At 54.5% G+C, this 19,576-nt stretch overlaps 1 protein-coding gene across 1 annotated transcript in view; it reads left to right on the top strand.

Moving 5' to 3' along the window:
- WDR27 (WD repeat domain 27) overlaps positions 1 to 19,576 on the top strand; it is a 65,788-nt gene that overhangs the window by 20,913 nt on the left and 25,299 nt on the right. Inside the window, 7 exon segments of the mRNA XM_068984983.1 lie at positions 3,760 to 3,838; positions 5,708 to 5,779; positions 8,546 to 8,640; positions 9,951 to 10,040; positions 15,061 to 15,182; positions 16,113 to 16,246; positions 19,390 to 19,487. Coding sequence (XP_068841084.1) covers positions 3,760 to 3,838; positions 5,708 to 5,779; positions 8,546 to 8,640; positions 9,951 to 10,040; positions 15,061 to 15,182; positions 16,113 to 16,246; positions 19,390 to 19,487 — 690 coding nt within the window.

Here is a 19,576-nt window from a genome sequence, read left to right as displayed (position 1 = left end):
AAAGAAATGCAGGAAAGCAAAATGGCTGTCTGGGGAGGCCTTACAAATAGCTGTGAAAAGAAGGGAAGCAAAAAGCAAAGCAGAAAAGGAAAGATATACCCATTTGAATGCAGATTTCCAAAGAATATCAAAGAGAGATAAGAAAGCCTTCTTCAGTAATCAGTTCAAAGAAATAGAGGAAAACAATAGAATGGGAAAGACTAGAGATGTCTTCAAGAAAATAAGAGATACCAAGGGAACATTTCATGCAAAGATGGGCTCGATAAAGGACAGAAATGGTATGGACCTAACAGAAGCAGAAGATATTAAGAAGAGGTGGCAAGAATACTCAGAAGAACTGTACAAAAAAGATCTTCATGACCAAGATAATCATGATAGTGTGATCACTCACCTAGAGCCAGACATGTTGGAATGTGAAGTCAAGTGGACCTTAGGAAGCATCACTATGAACAAAGCTAGTGGAGGTGATGGCATTCCAGTGGAGCTGTTTCAAATCCTGAAAGATGATGCTGTGAAAGTGCTGCGCTCAATATGCCAGCAAATTTGGAAAACTCAGCAGTGGCCACAGGACTGGAAAAGGTCAGTTTTCATTCCAATCCCAAAGAAAGGCAATGTCAAATAATGCTCAAACTACCACACAATTGCACTCATCTCACACGCTAGCAAAGTAATGCTTAAAATTCTCCAAGCCAGGCTTCAGCAATACGTGAACCGTGAACTTCCTGATGTTCAAGCTGGTTTTAGAAAAGGCAGAGGAACCAGAGATCAAATTGCCAACATCCGCTGGATCATGGAAAAAGCAAGAGAGTTCCAGAAAAACATTTATTTCTGCTTTACTGACTATGCCAAAGCCTTTGACTGTGTGGATCACAATAAACTGTGGAAAATTCTGAGAGAGATGGGAATACCAGACCACCTAACCTGCCTCTTGAGAAATCTGTATGCAGGTCAGGAAGCAACAGTGAGAACTGGACATGGAACAACAGACTGGTTCCAAATAGGAAAAGGAGTACGTCAAGGCTGTATATTGTCACCCTGCTTATTTAACTTCTATGCAGAGTACATCATGAAAAACGCTGGACTGGAAGAAACACAAGCTGGAATCAAGATTGCCGGGAGAAATATCAATAACCTCAGATATGCAGATGACACCACCCTTATGGCAGAAAGTGAAGAGGAACTAAAAAGCCTCTTGATGAAAGTCAAACAGGAGAGTGAAAAAGTTGGCTTAAAGCTCAACATTCAGAAAATGAAGATCATGGCATCTGGTCCCATCACCTCATGGGAAATAGATGGGAAACAGTGGGAACAGTGGCTGACTTTATTTTTCTGGGCTCCCAAATCACTGCAGATGGTGACTGCAGCCATGAAATTAAAAGACGCTTACTCCTTGGAAGGAAAGTTATGACCAACCTAGATAGCATATTAAAAAGCAGAGATATTACTTTGCCGACTAAGGTCCATCTAGTCAAGGTATGGTTTTTCCAGTGGTCATATATAGATGTGAGAGTTGGACTGTGAAAAAAGCTGAGCGCTGAAGAATTGATGCTTTTGAACTGTGGTGTTGGAGAAGACTCTTGAGAGTCCCTTGGACTGCAAGGAGATCCAACCAGTCCATCCTGAAGGAGATCAGCCCTGGGTGTTCATTGGAAGGAATGATGCTAAAGCTGAAGCTCCAATACTTCGGCTACTTGATGTGAAGAGCCGACTCATTCGAAAAGACCCTGATGCTGGGAAAGATTGAGGGCAGGAGGAAAAGGGGACGACAGAGGATGAGATGGCTGGATGGCATCACCAACTCAATGGACATGGGTTTGGGTGGACTCTGGGAGTTGGTGATGGACAGGGAGGCCTGGCGTGCTGCAGTTCATGGGGTCGCAAAGCGTTGGACATGACTGAGCGACTGAACTGAACTGAACTGAACTCTTTACTGTTTGATCTCTCAGGGAAGCCCCCTAAGTGTGACACCCCTTCTGCTAATCCCGAATTCTCAGGTGCCCCTCCCCGCCTCGGCCCCCTTGGCACCTGCCACGCTGGTCTCCGTGTCAGTGCGCGTGTGTCTGCGGTGAGCACAGGCTCCTTTGTGTCGTGCACGTGTGTGTGTGCTGCCGTGTGGTGTCGTCTCTGTCTGACTGACGCCGTTCAGCATCGTCTCCAGGTCCCTCTGTGTTGCTGCAAATGGTGTCATTTCATTCTTTTTACGGCCAAGCGATATCCCACTGTATCAGTGCACCGCGTTTTCTTTATCCGTTCATCTGTCCAGGGACGGTCAGGTTGTCTCCATGTCTTGCCTGTGTAAGCAGTGCTACTGTGAACATACGGGTGCGTGCATCTTGTTGGACGGTAGTTTTGTCCAGGTTTTTTTTATTTTTTTGGTTGCATGGCAGGAGTCTTGCAGGATCTTAGTTCCCCGACCAGGGTTTGAACCTGGGTACTGGAAGTCACCGCTGGACTGGCGGGGCATGCCCTGTTAGGACGTATCATTTTGTCCCAGATGACTGTACATGCTGTGCTATGCTAAGTAATATGTAGATTGTGAAACAAAACTTTAGTGAGAACAATCGTATGAACAGTACGGTTTATTACAGAGATTATAATTTCTCTGTATCCAGGGACTGGTGAAATTTAAAGCTTTGACTTTTTATGATAGCTTTATGTGTTGTTCAGAAAATATTCATATGGAATATTACAGAAGATGACTGATTTATAGTGATTCTGTAATCTCCAAATTTGCATCCCTCCTCTTACAATAGCATAATAGAAATAGCCAGATTTCCTGGTTCCCCTGGGATTTCCGGTCCCTCCCAAGGGCCTCTGGGGGCCCAGCTCCCTCCTCGGGGCCCCCGTGCCCAGTGGGGTTCCCTGAGCTTTTGATGGGAATGTGTCTTGGTTTATCACGTTTGAAATAGTTCCAAAAGCAGAGCTGAATTTCTTTGTTTAAAAAAAAAGAGAACTGTTTTTAGGAGTATTCAATATTATGTAATTATCCATTTTCTAAAGCTGTTTTATAGTATTGTACAGAATATTCATATTGAATAGCAAGTATCAAATATACATAAAAATGAGTAATTCTGGCAGGACTTTATTCTGTCTGGAAGCACCCTTGGGACATGTCTGTGTGGGTGGTAAGTTCCTGAGGTGTCAGAGCTCTAACCAGCCAGCTGGGCCGTGGAAGCTTACAGTGTGTTAAGAATGGGGTATGGTGTTTCCTTGCCATTAAAATGCTCTGATGGCTGGTCTTTCTTACTTTTGTGTCGTGATAAACACAGGGATAAGAGAGACACTTGGTTGGCTTCAGAGAATTACATTCCTGTCGTAGCGGGGCTGTGCCTGGCACCGGCACAGAGGCACCTGCTCCACGCTGCGGGTATCAGGGTCCCATGGACAGAATCCCACTGGCCGGGTTCCGTGTGACCTGTCTCACCCCAGAGCAGACAGCCTCTTCCAGACATGCCAGGAGGGGCCAGCGCTGTGGGAAGGGCTGACGTGTTAGCCCTCGAGTATCTGCAATACACAGTGTTAAACACTGCGGTTCGGGTCATGTAAGGAGGGGAATCACGTTTCTGCTGTTTTCCGGTGCTTTTAACGCCCCGGTTGCTGGGGTGGAGGTTCGCCTTCAGGGACGCAGCCTCTCCCGTCTGCAGGGCGTGCACTAACTCCTCTTGAGTGGACTTGGCTGTCTCTGCAGAGCTGTGTCCTCGTCCACTATGAGGCAGCCATGTTAGTGACTCGCTTCTTCTGTAACCGTGCTTCCCGCAGCTGCTCGGAGCGTCGTGAAGGACCACCCGCTGGTTTTCCACAGCAAAATACGGTCGTCGGGCTACACGGCTGCCCCGTGGTGAGTGGACCGCCCAGAGACAGACCATGGCCTCTGGACGCAGGTGCTGGTGTGGATGGAGGTCAGTGTGTGGACCCCAGCATGACCCCATCGCAGAACAGAGGCGGCAGTAGCAAGCGTTTATTGAGTGCTTACTATGTACTTTGGGGCTTCCCTGATAGCTCAGTTGGTAAAGAAGCCGCCTGCAACGCAGGAGGTGAATGGGTGGCTGGCTGGCTGGGTGAGTGGGTGGTTGATGGATGGATGGGTGGGTGGCTGGGTGGGTGGATATGGATGGGTGGATGGTTGGATGGGTGGGTAGATGGTTGGATGTGTGGATGGATGGATGGATGGGTGGATGGGTGGATGGGTGGATGGGTGGATGGGTGGGTGGGCAGATGGACAGATAGTTGGGTGGATGGATGGATGGATCAGTGGGTGTATGGCTCAATGGTGGCTGGGTGACTGGGTGGCTGGGTGGAGGGATGGATGGGTGGGTGGATGGGTGGATGGATGTGTGGGTGGATATGGACGGGTGGGTAGATGGATGGGTGGATGGTTGGATGTGTGGATGGATGGGTGGCTGGGTGGGTGGATAGATTGGTGGATGAGTGGGTGGGTGGATGGATGTGTGGGTGGATATGGATGGGTGGGTAGATGGGTGCGTGGATGGTTGGATGTGTGGATGGATGGGTGGCTGGGTGGGTGGATAGATTGGTGGATGAGTGGGTGGGTGGATGGTTGGGTGGGTGGATGGGTGGGTAGGTGGTTGGATGGGTGCGTGGATGGTTGGATGTGTGGATAGATGGACAGATGGTTGGGTGGATGGATGGATGGATCAGTGGGTGTATGGATCAATGGTGGCTGGGTGACTGGGTGCTGGGTGGATGGGTGGCTGGGTGGCTGGGTGACTGGGTGGCTGGGTGGCTGGGTGGCTGGGTGGAGGGATGGATGGGTGTTGAATGAGTGGGTGGTGGATAGATAGATCCTAGATTCATGCCTCAGTACACCTGCACACTAGTCCAGGCCCCGAGCCTGTGTGCTGGCTCAGTGGTGATGCCATCTGCTAAGTGTGGACTCCTTGGGTTCACTTTACTTGCGTGGGTCTTGCATGTGGGGCCTGTGAGGGAGTCCGCGGGGGAGGGAGCAGGCTGTGGTCAGTCCTAAGTACTAGCCCCAGGGTTTGAACTTTCTAGAAAAAGTACAGGGATATTCTAGGTGGGGTCAGCAGGTGAGGATGTGTTTTGCTGTGACGTCCTCGAGGCAGTGAGGACAGGCGGGGAGGTGGCGAGGCTGACGGGCTGCCTGCCTCCCCGCCTCCCCGCCTGGGTGCTTCCTCCTCCTGGGCCTCACCCAGCCCCCACCGCCCTCACGCAGCCTCCCTGAGCCCTGTGCTCCGGGTGGGGTGAGCCCCCGGCCCAGTCCGGTCCTCACAGGCTGGTGTGCATGTCCTCACCCGCTCATCCAGGCCTGCTCCCGGTCACTCCCAGTGGACTTGCAGAGTCTGCAGCAAGCGTAGCCCCCCTGCCCCGCCTTGCCTCTCCCAGGGCTCCAGACCTGGAGCTGAGATGTGGAGTTGCCCTGCATGCCTGGCTGCAAAGTGATTATCTTAGTTTTTGTCTAGGAACCAAAAATTTGTAGGAAAATAGCACAGTGTTCTCCAGAATTTTAAAACACAAATACGCTTATGTCCCCATTAGTGAAATAGCTGATATGGTTATAGAATTAGAGGAATAGCTGTCAAAATTAAAGTGATTAAATGTTCAGTTTATTACTAACTTGGGATATGGGAAGCATTTATGAATTTATGTTTATTTTTTCACTGCAAAGTAGGTCTCTTAAGCTTAGAATTTTTAACCTTTGAATGACATGGAGCTCTTCTTTCCACAGCGCAACTATGTTTTCACCAAAGACTGGCTTCAAAAATGGTAAAAGAGCTTCAAGGTGCAAGAGCAGTTACAGGTGGTATGTAACCTAGTTTGTATCCCAAGTAAATTTGAAATAATTTGGAGGAACTCTTTAGACAGTTTAATTGATTTTTTTCAAGCAGAGATAAGACCTTCTAAGTACCTATGTGTAAATATGTACATATACACACACACATATGTATATATTATTTTTGTATCTGTCTGTTCTTTTAGATAAATTTAAATCATATTAATCATTTTTCAGACCTGCTGCTGTTTTTACCTCCTTAATTATTTAGAAACATTTAATTTTTGTTTTAAGTGTCATTTCAGAGAGCATCATAGCTAGCAGTTATTCTAAACGTCTGAGGTCATCATTGGGCAGGAAGTCTGAGTAGGCATGGTGCTTGGTGCCATTCTGGGTGGCCTGCGATGGGCTCGTTGGCTCGGAAAGGCTTCCTTTACCCAGTGGCCCTCAGCCCAGGGCTAGCTGCCCGGCTCTGCGTCCACACCTGTCCCTGTGTCCCATGATGCTGGACGAGTTCTGCAGATTCCCTGGGTCCATTTCTCTGGACAGGAAGGTGTTTGGGGGCCTGCAGGGCCCCCGTTTCTGCTGTCAGAGGTGACGCCATCTACGCAGAGACGGTGGGCTGTGGCACTCGCGCGGCTGCTCATTCCCGTGAGCGTCACAGCTGCGCCTGGTATCGCTGGCTCGCAAGTCGCTGCTGGGCCTGACTTGCCATGTTCAGTCGCATTTCTGGTCCTCTTCCTGCCCCGTCTGCTGTTCCCACGTCAGCAGGTCATTGCTACTGAGTAGGCGTCTCCAGAAGATGCCCTCGTGCCCTCTCAAGCATCCATGGTCGAGTATGGAATGCAGCCCTGGGCTCTGCAGGGCTTGGATTTCCTGTGATGGTTTTTCCAGGGAGTTAAAATTTTTTTTTTCTTTATCATAAAGGATGTTGAATTTTGTCAGATGCTTCTTATGCATCTGTTGAGATGACTGTTGTTTTTATCATCTCTTTTTAAAATGTGGTGTATCATATTGATTTGTGAGTATTGAACCATCTTTGCATCTCTGGAATGAATCCCAGTTTATCATGTATGATCCTTTATATACATTGTTAAATTCAAATTTGTAATATTTTGTTGAGGACTTTTGCATCTATATTCATCAATGATATTGGCCTATAATTTTTTTGTAGCATCTTTGTCTGGTTTGGGTATCAGGGTAAAGGTGGTGTTATAGGTAAATTTGGGAGTGTTTCATCTCGTCAAGTTTTTGTAATAGCTTGAGAAGGACAGGAATTACCTCTTCTTTATGTGTTTGGTAGAATTCCTCCATGAAGTTGTTCAGTTCTGGACTTTTTGTTTGCTAGGAGTTTTTAAATCACTAATAAAATTTCGCTACTGGTGATCCATCTGTTCAGGTTGTGATATCTTCCTGATTTAGTTTTGGAAGGCTGCGTGATTGCAGAAGTCCACCCGTCTCTTCCAGGTGGTCGCGGTCATTGGCGTGTAACTGCTCACGGTGTTCTCTAGCGACGTTTTCTGCCTCTGTGGGACTGGCTCTCAGCTCTCCCCTTTCACGTCTTGTTTATTTGGGCCTCTCTCTTCTCTTCTCGATAGCCTGGCTAGAGATTTGTCAGGGTCGTTTGCCTTTTCAGAAAGCAGCTCTTGTTTTGCTGATCTTTCCTGTTGCCCTTTGGTCTCTCTGTTCTCTCCTCTCTGATCTGTGTTGCTTCCTTTCTTTTGCTGACTTGGGGTCTGTTTATCCTTCTGTTTCTGGTTCCTTTAGGTGGAGGCTTAGATTGTTGCTTGAGGTTCTTCTTGTTTCTTGAGGAAGGCCTGTGGCGCTCTAAAACTCCCCTTTATAACTCATTTTGCTGCGCCCCATAAGGTTTTGGAAAGTGGTGTTTCCGTTTTGCTTTGTCTCGAGGTGTTTTCTGCTCTTTTCTTCGCTTTATTCTTTGACCCATTTGGTTTTAGTCGCTTGTTCAGTCTCCATGTGTTTGTTCTTTTCACATTTTTCTTCCTGTGATCGATTTCCAGTTTCAGAATATTTTGTTTAGAAAAAGTGCTTGATGTAATTGCTGTCCTCTGTGTCTTGTCGAGACTTGTTCCGTAGCCCAGCGTATGATCTGTCCTGGAGAATGTTCCATGTGTACTTGAAAAGGATGTGTATTCTGCTGTTTTTGGATGAGGAATGTCCTATAGGTATCTGTTAAGTCCAGTTGGTCTATTGTGTCATTTGAAACATGTTTCCTTATTGATTTTCTGTCTGGATGCTTTGTCCTTTGATGTCAGTGAGGTGGTAGAGACCCCTACTGCTATCGTGTCGTTAATTTCTCCCTTTATGTCTGTTGATATTTGCTTTATATACTCAGGTGCTATTTTATAGAGTTCATATATGTTACTGAGTATAATAGCTTCTTGTATTGATGCCTTTATCATTATATAATGCCATTGTTTATTTTTTAATAGCTTTGAAGTCTGTTTTGTCTGATTTGAGTATTGCTGCTAACTGTCTTATTTCCATTTTCATGAAATATGTTTTTCTATCCCCTCATTTTCAGTCTGTGTATGTCTTTAGCTCTGAAGCGAGTCTCCTGTAGGCAGCATATACGTACTATTTCATGGTTCTGGATGTAAGCGTTTATATGTGTGTGTATATACACATATGCATAGACACATATACATCTATAAATGTTATGGAATGAAACTGTACATGTAGACAGGGAGACTCTCTCCTTGTTTCTAGTGTATTTTTATCTCTAATGTTGCTTTGGACTGCCTCAGCTGTTTCCTCTGGTCTTCCCTGAAGCAAGGAGCGCCCTTTGGAGAGTCCTGCGCCCAGCGAGCTGAGCCGGCAGCTGGCCGTGGCCCGCGGCTAGGCCCTGCTCTGTGTTCAGTATTCAGGTATGCAGCCCCAGCGAGAGCTCTGCTCCACTGCAAGCTTCTTGTTTTGCCCGTTGTTCCATTTAAAACAGATTTTAAAAATCTTGGTTATTTGAAGTCCCATGACATTGTTTGAGTCTAGATTAAAATCAAAGCTTGCTTCCCCTGGACTGTCCCTAGGATTAGCCCAGGGCGTCCACGCATGCCCTGAAGCTTCTGGCAGCAGGAGCTGTGGTTTGGTTATAAGCTGTTCCAGGTCTGTGCTCTGAGTACGTGGCCATCTCCTCCATGAGCCCCAAGGGAGCCTGGCAGGAGGCCTGCATACAGAGGCTGGTTCATCAAAAGAGAGGCTACAGAAGAGCCTCCACTGCCCCCTGGAGACCTGGCCTCCTTCTTCAGTGGGTGGAGCTGGTGTTCAGCTGAAGACCTGGTCTTCAGTGGGTGGAGCCTCCCCCCAGGCACACTCGGCTCCTGGCAACCACTCCCTCTCAAGGGCATCCAAACACTGTTACTTCCTTTCTGGGAACTCAAAGAAGTCAGGAGACCGCTCTCATCCAGGTAGCTCCACCATTTAAGCTCTTTTCAGAGGTAAACACCATTTCTGGTTTCCAGGTTTGCTTACAGGTGGGAATATGCCTTTGCCCAAGTCCAGGCTCTGTCTGTGCACCACCCTCCACGCCCACCTCCTTGAGTGTTTGACCAGCCGTCTGCCCAAAGCAGCCGCCTGCCCAAATCCGAAAGGTTACTGACTTCCTTTTGTGTTTTTTTCTCATAGAATTCCAGCCTGCCAAAGAATTTTTTGAATAATTTTGGGAAATTGGATATGTAGTATTATCAGTAAATATTTGTGTGATACGTGATGTGCTTACCAAGCATGTGACCACAAACGTAGGGCCCTCAAGGTTGAATATCACGGGGGAAATGTGTAACTTACTATGCCTTACTTTAGGGCGGTGTTTAGACGGAATGGCTGAGGCAAACGTGTCCCTAGGAGGAGGCGTGGGAGGCTGGGGGCCGGCTGTTCGGGGCTTCCCAGCAGGTTCAGGCTCAGATCCTGGTGCTGCCTCTGACCAGCCCCACGTCCTGGGCAGGCCCCTCAGCCCTAGCCCTTGGCTCCTGTCCGTAGAAGAAGCTGGGTGTGACGTGAGCCCCCAGTGGGCCCCGCACGCCCAGCGACTGGGGGCTGAGGAAACGCAGTTCCTGTTTCAGGTTTCCTCACTGCCTGAGAAAACGAGCGTCAGGCTAACTGAAAAATTCTGTGCTTTCACCTGTTGCGAGCGTGGCGCCTCTGAGCTATGCTCTATGAGGCCTTCTCTCACTGTTTCGAGCAGGAGATGGACAGCGGCTGGCCTGTGGCTCAGCCAACCACTTGTTCCTGGTCTGCGATGCTGATCTTACTGGGACGCCTGCTGTTTTGTCAGGTAAGACGGAGAATTTCGGGTAATGTGGGTTCGTGAGTGTTTCTCTCTTGCTGCCAGGTCAGGTCCTTTGGCCAGACACTGAGGCAAACGCTGAGATGCCGAGGTTTGCAGCAGAGGAAGGGTTTACACAAGGCAGCCCAGCGAGGAGCTGGGAACGCAGAGCTCAGGCCTGCTCCCCGAGGCGCGGCCGGGCACTTGCGGGGCCCAGGAGCAGGGTGGTCTTCGGTGCAGGGGACAGGATGGGAGGTGGGGACAGGGTGGGGCAGTTGTCTGCTGCACAGACAACTCGGGGTTGCATGCTGCTTTGTGGGGTGTACGTTCAAAAGCCATGAAGCGATGGTGGCGTTCTGGGCCCCCTGATGTCGGGAGGTCAACTGTTGGACACCTGCACAGGCCTTGTTTTAGGGTCAGTGGTCCCAACAGGCTTGGCTGGCTACACACAGCTGATTCCACATTCCTGTAACTATAGCGACCCATACGTCAGAGGCATTATCTGTCGGGTGCTTACAGGGTGAGCCTGCTCAGTGAGGGTGGTGACCGGGGGAGGGTTTCTGATGCGCCTCCCTCGCCTGCTGCTCCGTTGGATGAGCTCACGGTTCCTGTTTGCCCTGTGGGTGTGGCTTCAGGCGGGCCTTTTCAACCCTCTGGGGCACAGGTTCAGCCTCGCTGTGGCCCCGTTGTTAATCTGCAAGCGCCACGCTTGTTCCCTTCAAACAAGAACAGAGTAGCGCTCTGGCTGGCCTGGGGAACAGAATGACCAGATTGTGCCGACCCCTGCTGCGCCGAGCAGGGGCAGCGGCACTTGTGGGGCCAGACCTGGAGGCGCGTTCGTGGAAGGGGCCCCGCGGTGCTCGGGTAAAACCCATCTGGGAGGTCTCTGCTTCTGAGAGCACAAGCCGGTGGTGCACCCCAGTGTGATGACCACGGGGTGACCAGCCAGGGGTGACCATCCCGGTGTGATGACCACGGGGTGCCCACCCAGGGGTGACCATCCCGGTGTGATGACCACGGGGTGACCAGCCAGGGGTGACCATCCCCATGTGACCGCCCAGTGGGGTGTCATTCGCTGGCAGCGTCTGTGCTCACGCTTTAGACCTGAGAGTGTTTCCCACGCAACGTGGCTGTCTAGTCCAGGGACGCCGGGGGCCCGGTGACGACGCTCCCGGGAGGGCGCACCTGGCTCCGGGCGGGCTGCTGGGGGCGGTTGGACGGGTGTGAGTGCGGCCCGGGAGGACCACTCCCTCATGCCGGGTGGAGGGCAAGGGGTGTAACAGCTAAACCCTGGGGTCAGTGACTTCAGAAGGTCAGACTGATTAAGATTTCATGGAGTACGGTGGAGCTGTGGACACACGCAGTCCTGTGACGGGATGGCACTGAGCCTGGAACCCCTGCTGCTGTCTCTCGAGTTCTGCGTCTGTCTGAGGGCTGCCCACTGGCCCCCCTCCGGGGTCCTTCCTGTTGGTAGGCGCCTGCAGCCTGGCTCCCGACCCCCATCACTGCCCCTATGGTCCTGGGGCGGGGCTAGGGTCTGGGTTGTGTGTCCTGGGGGGAGGGCTGGGTCAGGGTTGTGTGTCCTGTGGGGGGGAGGGCTGGGTCAGGGTCGTGTGACCTGCGGGGGGGCTGGGGTCAGGGTTGAGTGTCCTGGGGAGGGCTGGGTCAGGGTTGTGAGTGCTGGCAGTGGCTGGGGTCGGGGTTGTGTGTCCTGGTGGGGGCTGGGGTCGGGGTTGTGTGTCCTCTGGGGGGCTGGGGTCAGGGTTGTGTGTCCTGGGGGGGTGCTGGGGTTGGGGTTGTGTGTCCTGGGGGCCTGGGGTTGGGGTTGTATGTCCTGGGGCGCTGGGTCGGGGGGTGTGTGTCCTCTGGGGCTCTGGGTCAGGGTTGTTTCCTGTCCCTGTGGTCCTAGGCCACTGGGTCAGGGTTGTGGTCCTGGGGCGCTGGGTCGGGGGTGTGTCCTGGGGCGCTGGGTCAGGGGGGTGTGTCCTAGGGGGCTGGGTCAGGGTTGTGGTCCTGGGGCGCTGGGTTGGGGGTGTGTCCTGGGGCGCTGGGTCAGGGGGGTGTGTCCTAGGGGGCTGGGTCAGGGTTGTGGTCCTGGGGCGCTGGGTCGGGGGTGTGTGTCCTGGGGCGCTGGGTCAGGGGGGTGTGTCCTGGGGCGCTGGGTCAGGGGGGTGTGTCCTAGGGGGCTGGGTCAGGGTTGTGGTCCTGGGGCGCTGGGTCAGGGGTGTGTCCTAGGGGGCTGGGTCAGGGTTGTGGTCCTGGGGCGCTGGGTCGGGGGTGTGTGTCCTGGGGCGCTGGGTCAGGGGGGTGTGTCCTGGGGCGCTGGGTCAGGGGGGTGTGTCCTAGGGGGCTGGGTCAGGGTTGTGGTCCTGGGGCGCTGGGTCAGGGTTGTGGTCCTGGGGCGCTGGGTCAGGGGGGTGTGTCCTAGGGGGCTGGGTCAGGGGTGTGTGTCCTGGGGCGCTGGGTCAGGGTTGTGGTCCTGGGGCGCTGGGTCAGGGGGGTGTGTCCTAGGGGGCTGGGTCAGGGGGGTGTGTCCTGGGGCGCTGGGTCAGGGGGGTGTGTCCTGGGGCGCTGGGTCAGGGTTGTGGTCCTGGGGCGCTGGGTCGGGGGTGTGTGTCCTGGGGCGCTGGGTCAGGGGGGTGTGTCCTAGGGGGCTGGGTCAGGGTTGTGGTCCTGGGGCGCTGGGTCGGGGGTGTGTGTCCTGGGGCGCTGGGTCAGGGGTTGTGTCCTAGGGGGCTGGGTCAGGGTTGTGGTCCTGGGGCGCTGGGTCGGGGGTGTGTGTCCTGGGGCGCTGGGTCAGGGGTGTGTGTCCTGGGGCGCTGGGTCAGGGGTTGTGGTCCTGGGGCGCTGGGTCAGGGGGGTGTGTCCTAGGGGGCTGGGTCAGGGTTGTGGTCCTGGGGCGCTGGGTCAGGGGGGTGTGTCCTAGGGGGCTGGGTCAGGGGGGTGTGTCCTGGGGTGCTGGGTCAGGGGGGTGTGTCCTAGGGGGCTGGATCAGGGTTGTGGTCCTGGGGCGCTGGGTTGGGGGTGTGTGTCCTGGGGCGCTGGGTCAGGGGGGTGTGTCCTGGGGCGCTGGGTCAGGGGGGTGTGTCCTCGGGGGCTGGGTCAGGGTTGTGGTCCTGGGGCGCTGGGTTGGGGGTGTGTGTCCTGGGGCGCTGGGTCAGGGGTGTGTGTCCTGGGGCGCTGGGTCAGGGGGGTGTGTCCTAGGGGGCTGGATCAGGGTTGTGGTCCTGGGGCACTGGGTCGGAGGTGTGTCCTGCCGCTCTGCTCTCGAGCGCATCCCTGCTGCCCACTCCCGGGCATTAGTCATCAGTGGTGGGAGCCATCCACCGTGGCTGTGGGGAGAGGACACTGAGGAAAGCGGGGCCTGGCGGGGTCCCTGGGGGCACGTGGCTCAGCAGGGCCTGGGGTCTCTGTGCTCACCCTGAGGCCAGTGTCTGCACAGGCCTCGGGGTCCTGGAGCTTCCGGTGTCCAGGGCGGAGCTTGGAGGAGAAGGTCCCGTTGGGGTCCTGTGGTCACTGGGAGTCGCGGTCTGTCCTGACCCTCGGGCGGGAGCGAGCAGCCTCCTGACCCATCTGCTACCAGAGAGGGGCGGTGCTCGTTAGCGGTGAGGGTGCGCGGGGACTGGAGGCACGGGTCCGCTCGGCCGTGGGCCAGGCAAGGGAGCCCCGCTGAATCTGCCTCGTGTGGCCTCGAGGCCTCTGGCCTCGTTGGGGAGGTGGTGGCCCGAGCAGCCTCCTTTGAGGCTTGAGCTGGTGCGTCTGGAGCTCGGTGTGTCCAGCTCCCGCCCACCCACGCGGGCCCGGCTCTGGCTCCGCGGGAGCTCCCGGGAGCCTGCAGCAGAGGGCAGCAAAGCCCTTTCTGGTGTTTCTCCACTCGGTCGGTCCTGGCTCTCCGTTTCCTCAGGGTCGTGCTTACACTTGTCCATCCTCCCAGGATGGTGCCCCTCCTCCCTGTGGGCTCTCTGACCGGGGCGATGCGGTGATGCTACACCTCTCTGTCCAATCTCAGGTTCCCGAGTGTGGTTCACACGCTGAGCCCAGGGTGCGCGCGGACGTCTGGGGTGAGCTCGCCGAGACAAAACTGTCCCCTCGTCGGCTGCTCTTTCTCTGCAGTTTGTCACAAAGTGTCCGACATGGAAAGTCCGAGACGCTGGATCGCGGGCCCAGGGGTGGCGTGTGGAGCCCGCCCCAGGGCAGCGCAGGGCTCAGCGGGAGGCGTCGCTGGTTTTCCCGCCTGCGTGCGCACACTGTGGCCCGTGACAGCCCGGCCCGGCCCTCTGGGTTCTGAATCTCCTCTTGCAGGACCGCAGTTTTCTCTTCCCAAGCTCCAAGTATCCGCCTCCGAGAACCCTTCCCGGCAGGGGCTCCTCTGCTTCCCAGTGGCCGTGGGGGTGGTCCTGGGTGATTCCAAGGTTGCTTCCCGGCCGTGATGGCCTTTCCAAGGAGTTGTGAGGGCAAAGCGGGTCCAAAAATTAGGTCGTGTGTGGGTTCAGAGGCGGAGGTGGCTGACGCCAAGCGGAGAGGGCAGGGCTGGCCGGTGGGTGGGGGAGTCGGAGGGGCCAAGACAGAATCCGCAGCGGGTCCTGACGCTTCATTGGGACCGAGCGGACCAGCCAGGCAGCAGGTGCCGGGTCAGCAGGGGCCGGGGACCCCGCCCGAGCGGCTGTGGTCTTGCCCCTGGTGTAACCTCCTGATCTGGGCAGCGTTTCCTCTCCCTTCCTGAGCACCCGCTTATTCCCCGGGAAGGGAGGGGACGGGCCAAGTGATAAGCGGTCCGTTATCTGCAGGTCTAATTGCTCAGACACTGTAACCGTCGGCCAGCATCATCGGCTAACACCTTCTCCACAAACTGTGTTTGGCCTCTAGACGAAGCAAGGGCCACTGCCTTGGGCGTTGGCTTGCTGGGGCGCTTGGCTGGGAGACGCCGCCGGGGTCACTCCCCTCTGGACGCGGCGGCTCTGCTGCCCTGGGGGGCTCAAGGCCTGCTGCCCTGGGGGGCTCAAGGCGTGCTCTTCCTTTCTGCCCTCAGGTCACGACGGGGCGGTGGGCAGCGTGTGCTGGAGCCACGACGGCCGCTGGGTGCTGTCCGCCTCCCAGGACGGGAGGCTGCGGGTGTGGTCGGTGCGCGGCCCGGAGCTGGCGCTGCGTCTGGTGACGGGGGCCCTGCCCAGCTTCTCCTGTGCGGTCTCCGGCCCCACCCGGGGGGCGGGGGCAGGTGGGCAGCATGGTGTGTTCACACGGACACGTGACACGCAAGCACACGCAGCACACGCGCGTGCACACATATGCACATACAGTTGCATACGCCTGACATTTGCATGGTCTGAAAATGGCGGAACAGTAGTAAAATATGGGAATAATTTAAATACAAAAATAAATGTGATTCTATAGTAGAGGCGATAACAATGCTCACAGGACACTATGTGGGGGAGATGTGTTTTGGGGAGAAGAATGCCTTATTTTAGTGATTTCATAGGAGACTGTTTGGAAAGAAGGGAAGGGAGTCAGGAAGATGGGTAGGGGACAGGTGACGCGGCTCTAAGTCACCAGGCTCCTCGCTGGCAGGAAGCGGGTTCGAGGACGCTGCTCGCACCCATCCTGTGAGTCTCATGAAAGGAGACTTGAGTCCTGGGCGCTGCTCGAGGAAGGCTGGTCACACCCAGGACGGCAGGCAAGGCCGAGGGGAGAGGGGGTTGGCTTTGGGGCCCAGAGTCCTATTGACTTCTGCACCCTGCATGGGCTGGGCCGTGTCATCGGAGGAGCAGACGCCTCAGAACCAGGTTTAAAACGTGGAGAACTCTGGCTTCAATATGTGTCCTGTTGGGTTTCAGTGTTCTTTCCTTTTAGAGTTTTTAAATGGCCGGAATTCCCAACAGTCACTACAGTAGAATTTTAATTATGTAGCATCGTTTACAGAGTCAGGAAGAAGCACCGAAGGTTGTACTTTGGTTCTACCAGGAGGCATTCTGCACGTTTAGAATAAGTGGATGTTTGTGTTAGGATGAGAGGGTCTCATATTTATAGCAGTAGAGTTTTTACTGACACTTATTTATTAGTGATGATGACTGATTCTTACTGCAGGGCAAAGACACGTTCCCTAAGCCTGTCCAGCCTGCACAGTTTTATTACATTGACGCGTTTATCTTGTCCTCCTAGGGCCCCGAGGTCCAGCTGCTCAAGCATCACGTCGACACCAGCAAGGACGACTTACGAAGGTAGCGCCGCCTGTGGTTGGGGTGCTATGTCTCAACCGTGCGTCGGGTGTGAAGTGACGGGGTCCAAGGTGTCATCACACCCTCCTGTGATCGGAAGTCCCTTCTCTGATTTGGAGCTTCCCTGGGGGCCAGGCCTGGCCCTCGGGGAACTCCCCAGTGTCCAGGACTCAGGAAAGGGGGCCACTGCCCTGGTTCAGCAACAAGATTAACACGTTTTGTATGTGAGATTATTACCGTTTATAGTAAGTTGAGGTGGTTGCAATGGTCAAGAATCAACCTGCCAAGGCAGGAGATAGGAATTCCATCCATGGGTTGGGAAGATTCCCTGGAGAAGGACATAGCTACCTACTCCAGTATTCTTGCCTGAAAAATTCCATGGACAGAGGAGCCTGGTGGGCTACAGTCCATGGGGTTGGAAAGGGGCTGATATGACTGAGTGAGCACACGTACGTGGAGCGTTGCATACACATCCACAGATGTACGTGTGTGTGGCCTGCTAGACGCGTGCCGGGGCACACCTGACTTGGCAGACACTAATGCTTGGCTGTCTTTGTTTTCAAAGCGTTTAAGAAAATGAAGCCTGCAGAGAGGACCAGAGGCCTCCCCTCTGAGCCCCACCCCTCTGCCACCTCCCGAGACTCACGTGCCCGCGCCCACCCTGGTCTCTAGCTGCTGCCCACCCAGGTGTCTGTGCAGCTTGGTGGGCGGTTCATGTGTGACACACCTTTGATCACCACCATGCTCACGAGCATGGCTGCTCCCTGTGGGTTTACCTGTTGGGATGTGTTGGGTGACAGGAGGCTGCCACAGCTCTTCCTGGTTCCCATATACAGACACCTCATTTGTTCCAGTGGGGCTGCCCTGAGCTTCCCTGCACGCATCTGGCGGTGGGCCTGGTGGGCCGGGTGGGCATTTCTGGACTCCCTGCTCCGGTCTCTCCTCAGGGGGCGCATGTGGCGCCCGGCAGCGTGGTGGTGCCCAGCAGCATGGTGGCACCCAGCAGCGTGGTGGTGGGCTCGCACTGCTCTGAAGGCGGTGCCCGCAGGCTCCCCTGTCCTGCGTCCTGCAGAGTGGGGGCCCATCAGCCAGTTCCCTGCCTGTAGCTGACCAGCTGCTCACTGTGTTCACACCGTGATGTTGGTGTTTCCGTCAGGTCCTGCCCCCCAACCTTTCCTGGGTGGCTCTGTCCCACGCTTGTCACTCTGCAGAACAAGGTGGCTGCTGTAGCTCCAGACATCACATCTGTGTTTCTCACGGCAAGATGAAAGGGAGAGTTGTTTAGGCCTGCATGCCTCAGGGCCCCAGGAACACCCTGGGTGTTGGGTGGGGCTGGTCTCACGGACAAGCTGTTTGCCTCTCGTCTTGGCCCCCTCCCACTTCCCTCACCTCTGACCCAGAGTCCCCCTGGTGCTGACAGCCTCGCCTTGATGGGCACATGCCAGCCTCCAGCACTGGGGACTCCTGCACCCCGGGCAGGTGTGGGGTTGGGTCGGGAACACCTGCACTTTATCTGGGAGGCACTCCCGGGCCTCCCCCACCGCAGGGCTGTCTGCACCCCCTCTGCTCATACGACTCTTCTCTCTGAGACCCTTCCTGGGCCGTCCTGTCCACAGTAAGTTGCTGCTGTCACCTCTTCAGCCGTCCTGCTGTGTGGCTTTGGACAGTCTCTCAGCAGGACGCACGGGGGTTTATGAAATCTCTGCTGATCATTAAGCTTCATTCCCAGACTTCCCCTGAGGCATGGCCTGGGTCTGCATGTGGCCTTTTCTCCCGGGACGTGAGGCCTGTCCCTGCCCCCCAAGTCACCCCTCCTGGCACCATTCTGTGGCTGGCTCTGCACCAGACCCCTGCCCCGCAGCTGCCTCCCTGTGGACGGGGTGGGCTGACAGCCAGTCCCATCCACACCTCCAGTGTCTGAGAGGTTTGGACTCTGAGCCCTGACGGCTTGGCCATTGCCCACCTGTGCATCACTTTGCCGGCAGAGGTCCGTCTAGTCCCAGTCATGGTTTTCCCAGTCGTCATGTATGGATGTGAGAGTGGGCTGTGAAGAGGGCAGAGTGCCAAAGAGCCGATGCTTCGAACTGTGGTGCTGGAGAAGACTCCGGAGAGTCCCTTGGACTGCAGGGAGATCCAACCAGTCAGTCTTAGGGAAGATCAACCCTGAATATTCGTTGGAAGGAATGATGCTGAAGCTGAAGCTCCAGTATCTCGGCCATCTGATGTGAAGAGCCAACTCATTGGAAAAGTCTCTGATGCTGGGAAAGATTGAGGGCAGAAGGAGAAGAGGGCATCAGAGGATGAGGTGGTTGGATGGCATCACCAATGCAATGGACATGAATTTGGGCAAACTTCACGAGTTGGTGATGGACAGGGAGGCCTGGGGTGCTGCAGTCCCTGGGCTCACTCAGAGTCAGAGCTGACTGGGCAGCTGAGCAACAGCAGCAGATAACTTACAGCCACTGGGTGCCTTAAGCGTGTAGAGCTTCCCCAGGGGCTCAGATGGTAAAGAATCTGCCTGTAATGCAGGAAGAGACCCAGGTTTGATCTGTGGAGACTTGCTCTGCTGAGTCACTTCAGTCGTGTCCAACTCTGCGACCCCGTAGATGGCAGCCCACCAGGTCCCCCGTCCCTGGGATTCTCCAGGCAAGAACGCTAGAGTGGGCTGCCATTTCCATCTCCAGCGCATGAAAGTGAAAAGGAAAGTGAAGTCGCTCAGTCGTGTCCGACTCCTTGGGAGTCCATGGACTGCAGCCCACCAGGCTCCTCCATCCATGGGATTTTCCAGGCAAGAGTACTGGAGTGGGGTGCCATTGCCTTCCCTGGGAGTCTTGCTAAGTACATACAATTATTTTAAAATTAAGAGAAAAGTTTGTTTTCTCGTAGATGGGGAAGAATCCCACTTGGCTGTGTATATAGTAATACTTTTCACAAAGTTTTACTAAAGGAAAAGCTAGAATTACCTAAAGGGTAACTTAGGTAGTCAGCTTGCTATCTAATAAAATTTTTTTATTATTAATATTTATTAATTAAATATGATTGCTAATATTGACATGAAAGCTTTTATTTTAAAGTTCTTGAAGGTAGACTCTCGGGTTGTGGCGAAAGGGGAGCCAGGGGATAGAGCGCCCTCCACCCTCTCGCAGGTACAGACAGAAGAGCTGGTGCGTGCCGGCGTGCAGGCTCCTCACGACCGACGCCACGGAGGTCACCAGCTTGTCCGCAGTGAATGTCTTCCACTCCTGTATCCTTTCTCCTGCTCTGCGTCCGATGTTTCCACATCCTGACCGTCATCCTTCCGGCAAAGGCTTGTGCTGAGGGTCCAGGCTCCAG

The sequence above is a fragment of the Capricornis sumatraensis genome, chromosome 13, assembly GCF_032405125.1.
Source record: "Capricornis sumatraensis isolate serow.1 chromosome 13, serow.2, whole genome shotgun sequence".
Lineage (NCBI taxonomy): Eukaryota > Metazoa > Chordata > Mammalia > Artiodactyla > Bovidae > Capricornis > Capricornis sumatraensis.
Note: the sequence above shows the minus strand (reverse complement) of the source record. Positions and strands in the feature narration are given on the sequence as shown.